The sequence below is a fragment of the Gavialis gangeticus genome, unplaced genomic scaffold, assembly GCF_001723915.1.
Source record: "Gavialis gangeticus isolate Ggan-Ray unplaced genomic scaffold, GavGan_comp1, whole genome shotgun sequence".
Taxonomy (NCBI): Eukaryota; Metazoa; Chordata; order Crocodylia; family Gavialidae; genus Gavialis; species Gavialis gangeticus.
Genome location: NW_017729022.1, coordinates 156,215,588 through 156,226,176, shown reverse-complemented (window position 1 = coordinate 156,226,176; position 10,589 = coordinate 156,215,588). Strand labels below are relative to the sequence as shown.

The window sequence follows — 10,589 nt, the reverse complement described above, 5'->3', positions numbered from 1 at the left end:
TTGTTTCATTTCAAAACTCTCTGTTTCATTTTTATTTCACTGTTTTGAGCTTGACATGAGTTGAAACAGCATTGAAACAAAACTGCCGGTGAAATTTTGCACAGCCCTAATGAGCAGTCCCCAGCTTCAGCAATTGAGTTTCAGTCACCATGGCTTGAAATGCTGTTGACTGTGATGAGGCCCAGCCCAATGAACTATATGGTAAATCATGAGCCTTTTGGATTTGGACTAAGGTCATGTGTAGTTTGTACTATATATAAGTAGGTACTGATGATGTGGGCCCAGAACTGGCAGTCAACAGTCTGGAGGTGGTGCCAGAGCTCCTGGGCATCCATGGTGTTCTGGGTGGCCTCATCCTCTTCAGCCATAATGAAGTCAATGGCTTAATCTGGAACACTTCCCAGGCACAGAGTGCAATAGATGGCCCCCCATGGGATAGCTGACTGGTGGCTCAGGGGCAAGAAGAAGTGTCCCATGGTGACCAGCTACCAGATCATGTCCAGATGGCTGTGCATGATGACCTGCAGCCTCCAGTAAGACTTGCAGGATGTACTGCAGCTCCTGGGTCTGCAGGCTTGGGCATGGGTGGTGGGACACCATGGCTGGGACACAAAGGCACGACAAGGGAGGGCACTCACTCTTGGCCTGTTTTGGAAGCCTCTGGGCAGGATGCCAGGGTGGATCCACAGTGAGGTGGCAAGGGGTTCATGCTTGTTTATACCCAGCAGGCAGTCAGGGTTGGCATGAGTGCTCAGCTGTGTTTGGTATTCTCTGGCAGCCTGGGGAGCCTGCAAGGTACATTGGAAAGAATGCAGGAGTTCCACTCACCTGTAGGCTTCCACCAGCTCAGGCTGCCTGAGTGCCCCTGCCTGCAAGGGTGAATGTGTATACTATTCACCCCCGATTGAAACTAGAGAAAACCATGTAACTTGGATTGATTCGTCTGCTGACTTTTTGAACATCTGTATATTAGGGGTGTGCAAAATGGGCCATATTCAATTCAGATTCAGATTCGACCCAAATCGGGGATAGTGATTCCATTAGTTGATTTAGATCATTGTCCCAGTTTGGTTTGGCCAAATCCGAATCTGAAGATTTGATGCTGATTCAGAGAATCAGAGATTCAGCCATAGACACAGCTTGAAATGTTTTTTCTACACACCTCAAGGTACCAGTTGTGGCTCATGAATGCTGTGATGGTGGGGCGGATGGACCGTCCCAGAGGAGCATGGAGGGGGGGCCCACGTGCTTGGTGGTAAACACAGAAGTGGACTGGAAGTACTTCCAGTCCACTGCAGAGCAGATGGGGGGCTTCCCCGCGACCCCCCCACCTCAGTGATCGGCCATGGGAGGACCCTGGGTGCCCCCCCAGGCCCAGGAGGCACCAGTCACAGAGCCAGAGAGGTGCCGGGGAGCCCCCCGCATGCTCCTCAGTGGACCCGGAAGTGGACTGGAAGTGCTTCTGGTCCATTTCCGGGTCTGCTGCCAAGCATGCTGGGGACCCACCCACGCTCCTGTGGGATGGTCATCATTCATGAGCCACGCCTGGAACCTCAAGGTATGTAGAAAAAAGATTTAAAGCTACGTCTGTGTCTGAGTCATCAAATCTTTCTGAATCTCTCTCAATCAATTGAGAGAGATTAAAGAGTCTCCTGATTCAATTCAGATTCGGAGATTCAGCCACTAAATTGGGCCACATCTCCACCGAATCAAATCAGCAACCAAAGCTTTCAATGACCCTACTCTATATGGCCTTGGAGAGTATACTTTGGTAATACAACTTATTTGCTCAGTTAGAAACCAGAATGTTTTAATTTTTCTTACATTTTTCTATAGATTAGAAGATATCAGGCAATGAATATACAACTCCATGTGGAGTTCTTAGAAACCACCTTTTTAATTTTTATACTATTATATCTACAGACCACATGTATAAAGCAGAAGATTTCCTTGGTAATGTTCCAAGGACCCAGTTCTCTCTTTGTGACACCAGGGTAGTAGCTCTTCAGGGCACTCACAGTGAACATAATTTTCTTTTGCAAATAGGATTAAGAGGCATAGTTTCCATCCTTCTATATAAAGCAGGATAACTATATTTCTCCCATTTCATCCATTCATAGGCCTAACCAACAGTCACTTCCCTCTGCAATAGCAGCTTTTATATGATTTCCATGGTAATGTTCTGACTACATGTATGAAGCAGAAAGATTTCCTTGGTAACGTTATAAAATATCACTTGTTTGAAAATTAACTTTTCCAAAGCATGATGTTTTTATAAACCATTAGTCAGCTATGTTTCCAACAAAAAGTATCTTTATTATTTTGGAAATAATTTCAGGAATACTTCTTTATATGAATGCTCATGGCTAACAGATCTGTTGAGAAAGAAAGGCACAGTACCACAACTGAACAATATGTCAAGTGAATTGGAACTGAGTTAACTTGGGATCCACTGAGGTGACTTTCTGAATGGTGCTATTCACAGCACTTTCATTCCTTACTTTAAACTTTCCATTTGCTCATACTTATTCCTCTGGCTTTGCATATCCACTATAGGGAGCTTAGTTTTGCTTTGATATGCAAGTAGAAAGAACACAGCTGTTCAATTTAATGTCTTCCTGAATGTAGTCAATAAAAAACTTGTAACTCTAGATGTTATTGCACTTTTTAAAGACTTCTATAAATTACATGAATAGTAGGGCTGTGCAAAATTCCTCTGGCAGTTTCATTTCGACGCTGTTTCGACTCATTTTGAGCCCTTCTTGGGCATCTGCACATGCAGCCCTATTAGGCTGCAAGAAACTTACAAACTCTGCAGTAGGTTGGTACTTGAAAATACAAGTACTATCCTGCTGTGGAGTTTTTTGATGAGCAGCAGTGCGTGTGTAGACACTGACCCAGCTGGCTGGGGAATGAGGGTGCTTCAGTGTTGCGGCTGCCCGCTGGTTAGCCCCACACTGGAGCACCCTTGTGCCAACCCCTCTTCAGTGCATTGATCTGGGTCAGAGCAGCCCCTGGCTAGCAGACTGAACCCCAGGACACCTGGCAGCCAGGGCTGCTCCGATCCACCTCAACATGCTACAGTCCTGGGCGCACATGTAAACGCGGCACCTGGGAGCAGTAAACTCCTTTGCACTATGCAACAGAGTTTATTGCTTTGCCTTAATATGAACATGTAGATGTGCCTAGTAAGGTGTGGACACATGACCATTTTCCTCAAGCTAGCTGCCCATACTAAGTCCTACTATAATCCCTGACCACTAAATGGCAAGAGCTGGTTGCATTGATCAGACTTGTTGTGGGATAGGTGGAAGGTCTGAAATTGACTAGAGGAAATGACACATATCTGGTATGCTTGTGTAATTTACCCATACAACTTTACCATGGAGTGAAAAGACTTATACCAGTTAAAGGGTTTATGTTGTATCTACCTTCCCCACTCTGGAATAAAGGAAATTCACTTGATAGTACACATGTTTTATGTCCTCAGTCTGAATTCACATAGGATCCAAACACAGACTTGCCAGCACTAATATGGTGGTTTATCAGTATACAGTAGAATGGAGAATAGTGCTGAAATGGGAACTGGTTCTCATACTATGACTAATAGATTAGACAACTGCCCTACAAAGAAAATAATGTTTCACCTGAGTCCATCTGTTTCTGTCTTTAACCTTTTTCTCTCAATCACGAGTCCAACAGTGTTTGTGTATCTTTGAGGAGAATGCGGTATCCTGGCAGGTAGGAGAAACATCTGTCCAGACAAAGAAATCGGGGAGATTAGCCACTACATTGTCATTTAGATCTAATTTTCTTTTTCATGTTTCTTTGTTCCCTTCTACTTTTACTCTAATCCTCAATGATATTATGATGTTCCTTGGCAAGTAAGCCCACATCGATATCAGCAATAGAACAGATAATGTTGCAAGCTTTCTCAGTGTGGTGCTTTGTTAATGACAACCTTTGATTCAGCAGCACTACCTCCATGCGTAGGGAGTTAGTCACCTGTCAGCTTCAACATCACAGTTAGATAAAATCAAAAGTGAAGAGTCAGCATATTTGAAATTTAAAAAATTACTTAATTTCTGAGCAATGGTAAGAGAAATTAAGGGAAAGCTTGTTGCTAGCACGAGAAGATTCCTGGACTAATCCTCCATGGGCATTCCTCCAAAAGAGCAAGCATCTGGATCATGAGGAATAGAGTTCTCTCCAGACAAGTGATTAGCATGAGGTGCTTAGTATAAGAGCTTCCGTAATAGTATTTACTATACTGAGTTCCGCATTAAAATCATCACTTTATTTTATTTTGTAGCAGAGCTGAAGGTTCACTTAAAAGACTTGTTATAATCATAGCTTAAACACACACACACGTGCACATGCACACACATAACAACAAACATATATTTACCTCCCCTTCTCTGATAAAGATATCTTTATGGTTTCCATTTTCTATTATCTTCAGACACATGTCTCCTTCCACTTGATAAAACAACTATAGCACAGGAAAAGTGACTTTAGGACATGTATTTCAATACGCTTGACATAGCCTGCATATTCCTGGCAAATTCTGTTTATAAAATATATAAGTAAATTTCCTCTGTGATTATCTATGATATGGCCTGGGCATAAGGCTATATTTTCATTGAAACCAACAGAGGATAGACACCGTATCTGTTTGGGCAATTCTGAAAATATTAAATCACTAGGCACTTAAATGTCTTTGAAAATCTGGCCAATAGTTCCCAATTGTGTAATGGGTTACCATTTGAAATTGATGGGACTCCATGTTGAAGTCCATGTTTGGGATAAACTTCTGCAGAACTGGAACCATATTTTGTCCTTTTTTCTACTCTCAACAGACATTCTGGATGCCATCAAACAGAACCTGCATCACAGGAGAGAAGAGACCTAATTTGTTTGGTTTTGAGTGTATGTCACTTTCGGAGTCAGTGGGAGCATCTACATGAGATGCTAATGGTGCAATAGACTAATTATATTATGCATTAGTGCAGCACAAAAAAACCATGCGAATGCGCTGTAGAATTAGTCTATTGTGCATTAGCGTCACTTCAAAAGCATGCGGTGCTAATGTGCAGTAGCATGGATTATGAAGCATTAAGTTAGTAGCTGTGATTACATGTACTAAACTTAATACACTGTAATTACAGCGCATTAATGAACATGTAGACACACCTAATGATATTCAATAGTTTCACTAGCTCTATTGTTTGTGTTTCATTTCTCTGATTTACCATTTTTTCAGTTAAAAGTCCCTTTCATATTTAAAATTTCCTTCAGCCATTCCAGACTTTCACCTGACCTTCAGGTATCCATGCCTACCTTTTCAGAGATGTTTTACTGATCTTTCTGAAATGGAAGTAAGCCCTTATCTGGACATGGGTCTGCTCAATTTTAGTCACCACGACTGTGGCTCTACAACTGTCACAGCTCTTCCCACTGTGTGTGGGACTTCAAGGGGCTGGGCCCTTAGATTCATGTAAGAATAGAGCCATTGGACCCAGTTTTCTCTTTGTGACACCAGGGTAGTGGCAACCTGATCTGTTCAGGGCACTCACAGTAAACAGAGTTTTCTTTCACAAATAGGATTATGAGGCACAGTTTCCATCATTCTGTATAAAGCAGGATAACTATATTTCTCCCACTGCATCCATACATAGGCCTAAGCAACAGTCATTTCCCTCTGCAATAGCAGCTTTCATATGATTTCCATTTATTGTCATCAAAACAGGTGGTTAATTTTGTCCATGGACGGATGTAATGGATGTACTTGATGGTATAATTAATTCTAACTAAATTAATATGAGGTTTGGTTGGCACCTAGATAGATTTTTAATTTTCTTTTCTTTTTGCTACCAATCCTAGCAAAAAAAAAGTGAAGCCATGAAAGAACATGGAAGAAACACCGAACCAAACCTTTTCTGAATCTGGAAAAAATTCTCATTTGATTTGATATGGGTAAGTTCCAAATCAGTTCACACATTTCTAGTTGGTACACAGCTCTAAGGTTTCGAAAGGTACTTTTATGAATCTCAGCTTTGTAGACTTCAAAAGAAAATAGAGCAGTAAAAAGATTCTGCTTTAGAATGGTGTTACTGAAAAAAGCCCCTGTTGATAACTTCACATCAGGGGCATCAAGATAGATAAATTATAACCCTTGTCAAACTCACTACTACCTCAATCCATTTTTTAACCTCCTTATACTTCATTTTCCCATCCTCCTTTCTTATCAGCTTTCTTTGCTCTGGTGTCACTGATTGATTGGTTAAAATGCCTGAGCAGCATGTTCATTATACAGCACCTCTGACAAGGCTGACTGCTCATTGTACACCATAAGGTGACTCAAGTGGAGAACTGGGCTATGTGTATCCCTTCAAAAAGAGTAATTTTATCTAAGAATTTATTACTCTGACATTGACAACTACAAAGGCCACGCCGTTCGTGTCCTGACTGGCAATGCTGGCAATTGAAATTGCACTCTGGTGATCACATTTTATTAGAAATGATGGTGGTCATTAACATAAAAATATAAATAAGGCAAAGAGAAGGATTAGGTCTACCAATGGCCCTTCCCAGGGAATTACTCAGGTAGAATTTCATCCACTGTTTCTAATGCTTCAATTAAAAATAAAGCACGCTCTGTGCCCCAGTTGTAGAATTCTTTTCAGATTCCCAAATTAACAATCTGCTCACTCTTTTGTAATAATGTATTTCCTCACCCCTGGGCAGTAAGCAAACCCAGTGACTATGCATCACTTTAGCCCTATTTTGAAGATGAAAGTGGGATTTAAGTGACATATGAGTCTTGAGCTGTCCCTCAGCACAAGGGAGAATTTCATCACCTTGTGACCATATGTCATTGTAACTAAACATCTTTCTTGTAATAAAAGGCTGTGAAAGACTGTGAGGCTGCTCACATTGAGTTCAATGGTGCAGGAGCATGGCTGTAAAGGACTCTTGAGCAACCTTAACTTAGAAATTACTGGGCGCGCCTACACGTGCGCTTTACTGTACAGCTGACTAATTAGCTCCACAGTAAAGTGTCACTGTCTACACATGTAGGTACTGTATGGCATCCATTCATCAGTGAGTGACAGTGGATATTACATCTACTTGATTAACAGGTAGTGAAGTCTCTCTTGTGGCTATCGAGACCTATGTTAGACTTGCAAGTCCTGCCACAATGGTCACAGGTGTACATGGCATTAAGAGTTACTGTACTGACAGGCTGTTTCCTTTAGTCACATTTCTGTTATAATTTGAGTAATGATTTCTTGTCATGATATTGGACTCCATGATTGAGAAGGGAACACCACTTTGTCCTGTCCATGGCACCCATATTAGGGCACAGTAAATTAATTAACTCTGCTGTAGGAATTACTGTTTGGGACAAATACTATCCTACAGAGGAGTAGTTACATGCACTGAAATACACATGTAGGCGGTGACCTGGTTGGCTGGGTCATGAGGGTGCTATAGTGTGGGGACTGCCTGCTGGCTAGCCCTGTGTTGCAGCACCCTCATGCCCCAGCCAGCCCCTCTGCAGCACACTGAGCCAGGGCAAAGCAGCCCTGTGTTGGCAAGCTGAACCTGCAGACCCCTGCCAGATGGGGCTGCTCCGCCCTGGCTCAACATGCTATGGTTCTGAGAACACTTGTAAACACTGAGCCCAGGAGCAATAAACTCCATTGTGACTGGCACTGGAGTTTATTGCTACATGCTAGTTGCACGTGTAAATGCACCCAGTGATGTGTTAGTAGACCCATTTAACAAATGTGGAGAAAGGGAGGATGCAGTGGGAGTTGTGGGGGGGGGTGGCTATCTATACTTAGGAGAAGTATTTATTTGCCTGTATTAAAATGATGCTTTTCAAAGTACAGTAAAAGCCGTGTTATCTGGCACTTCATTAACTGGCATGCCAGTCGACAGGGCAAAAATGGAACCAGAAGTCCCACTTTGGGCCACGGTGAATTTATTGATAAATTTACTGGTAAATTAATAAAGTTTATATGTAATCCAATATGACTGTAAATAGGTTTTTATTCTTAGAACTGTTTTCAGGAAAACAATATGGTAGATTATTGCATTTGAGCTTTTCATTCACCTATTAATCATTTGATGATATTGTGAGGCACAAGTGCCAGTAATTATTCAATTCACTACTGTGCTAATTATATATTCTGAACTTCTGTCAAGGCAACTGTCATCTATTTAATAGCTCAGTGAGTTACTGTCAATACCCATTCCATTTCAATAGCCTTAGCAATATTTAAGAGTAAATAGAGAACTTTATTGTTCTTTGCTGAGCCATTACTGTCTAAATCCTAATACAATTTTCCCAGTTATTGGGTAAAATCAGCTCATACTTACACTGCCAGAAAAGAAGTCTTGTAACAGGACAAGTAGCCTGGTTTCACTTTATGTGTCTTGGAGAAAGGGAATGGCTCCAAAGAGCTCACAGAGAAAGAGTCTGTTTAATACCTACCCTGGGACTGGAAGGGTTTCGGTTTCTTGTTTCAGGAGATAACTTGGTGTCCATTCTCAGTAACATGACTGTCAGACAGATTTCTTGTATCTATAGTTCTCATCTCTATAGTCTTTATTTTATATATTTTACAAATTATGCATCAATGAGAGCCTTGCTCGGAGACTCTCTAGTCTAGACAGGCAATATACAGACAAGAGTAGAAAAGAAGGAACACAAAGCTGCATTTGCAGGTTTGGTGGGGTAGAGGGGAGTGGTTAGAAGTGAAAGGAAGGGAGGAAAGGGCTATGTAAAGGTCTTCTAGTATTTGTGCCACTATTAAATTTAGTTGTTATTGTTTTCCTAAATCTGGTACATTTCCTTTTTCTTTTATCTCTCTCTCTCTCTCCCTCCTCCTCCCAACTGTTTTTTATTTTTCTTTGTTTTAGCTCTTATCTACATGTCACCACTCTCACCCTAATATTGTAAAACCTCTCTTGATTTCTTATGAATTCTTATCTGTTACCCACATCTAAGAGTTGTTATCTAATCAGAAGTCACTCCCCTAATTTAATCATATAGTTTAGGGCAGTGGTTTTCAACCTGTGGTCTGCAGACCTATTGGGGATCTGCAGACTATGTCTAAGGGGTCTGTGAATGATAACTATGATCAATCAAAAGTATATGAATAACCACACGTACAATTCAAACGGCTATGGAGCTCCATTCAAGATTTCCAAGGGGGTCTGCAAATGAAAAAAGGTTGAAAACCACTGGCCTAGGGCTATCCAACTTTTAAACAGCCAGGGGCTGTGTAGCCCATAGGCCACATCAGTGAAGGCCATGACCCCTGCCCCACTACACCACACCACACCACACGATGCAGGGACCCCCACCTCTGCTGTACCATGCCATGCAGGTGCCTCAGCCCCCAACCCTCAGCTTCCCAACTTCAGGCTTCCCAGCTGCACCATGCTATGCAAGCTCCTTGCCTGCAGGTAATACCAGCCCTTTAGGCTGCGTTGCACTGCCCTCCTGGGGCAGGGGCAGGAAGTAGAAGCCAAAGGAGGGAGAGGAAGACTGAGACCCTGACTGCTGCTACAGCCAAAGGAGCAGCTGAGTGGGAATCTGGGGCACTGTAAATTAACCCCTGATGAGCCATATGTGGCCCACAGGCTGTGAATTGGACAGCCTCACATAGTTTAATACTGCAGTGCTGAATAGCTGCAGTAAAACTCTTAAAATGGTGACGGTTTAGCATTGATCCAGTTCCCTTTCCAGAAGTACACATGAAGCACCTCCTCATCCACCGCAGCTCAAAGACCAGCAATAACATCAGTTACCAAAATAGAAAATGACAAAGTATACTAGTACTGATGATGCTGAGTCACTGCTGAGTTTGCAATGTGCTATTTCAAACAGCACACCTCCTCTTGGAGTAAATGGTTTGACTATCTTTTTGCATGAAATAGGTGGCATTTCCCATGGAAGGGGGAACAGAATTTTAGCTTGGAGTCCATTGTTTCATTCAGTACTGCTTAGCCCCATGTTGTTATGTACTTGCCTCCCATACCCCTCTGCCTGAGAGGGGCTGGTATCCTCCTGTCACCTTGGGATGGATGTAAAGGCTAGTACCCAGTATATACACAGACATGCAGGGTACAGGAATGAAACAGGCAAGGAAGATTCAGGATTCAGTGTTAATGAATTGATTGAGGAAAATTAACCAATTAGGCTGTGTTCACACATGTGTGGACATTTGGTTCCCTGAGGACAACTAGCAGTGGTGCACCTGGTGCCACCGCTAGTTGTCCCCAGGGAAAGCCTCTATCATGTGCCCTCTGGCGGGTGGCAAGTTATCCTGGGTGGGGTAGGGGAGGCTGGGGCCAGCCCAGTGCTGGGCCCAGCAGCCCTATCTGGGGTCCTGGCAGCCTCCTGGGGCTGCAGCAGCCGTGATCCTGCTGTGCAGAACCTGGCTGGCAGCTACAGTGTGGCTCCAGCCAGCCAGACTCCAGTTTTGAGTGGTGCGCACTGCCCCCACGTGCACCACTCTGCTTTTGCTGTGGTTTTTTTTTGATCCCTGGATATCTGGAGGTCAACCCCCCCA

At 42.8% G+C, this 10,589-nt stretch overlaps 1 protein-coding gene across 5 annotated transcripts in view; it reads right to left on the bottom strand.

The window, feature by feature from the left end:
• The window catches only part of HAAO (3-hydroxyanthranilate 3,4-dioxygenase), a 106,140-nt gene that overhangs the window by 47,641 nt on the left and 47,910 nt on the right, over window positions 1-10,589 (bottom strand). For all 5 annotated transcript variants that reach the window (XM_019516376.1, XM_019516377.1, XM_019516374.1 and 2 more), the window contains 2 exons: window positions 4,409-4,492; window positions 3,648-3,754 (listed from right to left, as the gene is read on the bottom strand). In XM_019516376.1, the coding sequence (XP_019371921.1) occupies window positions 3,648-3,754; window positions 4,409-4,492 (191 nt within the window). The remainder of the gene's footprint in view (window positions 1-3,647; window positions 3,755-4,408; window positions 4,493-10,589) is intronic.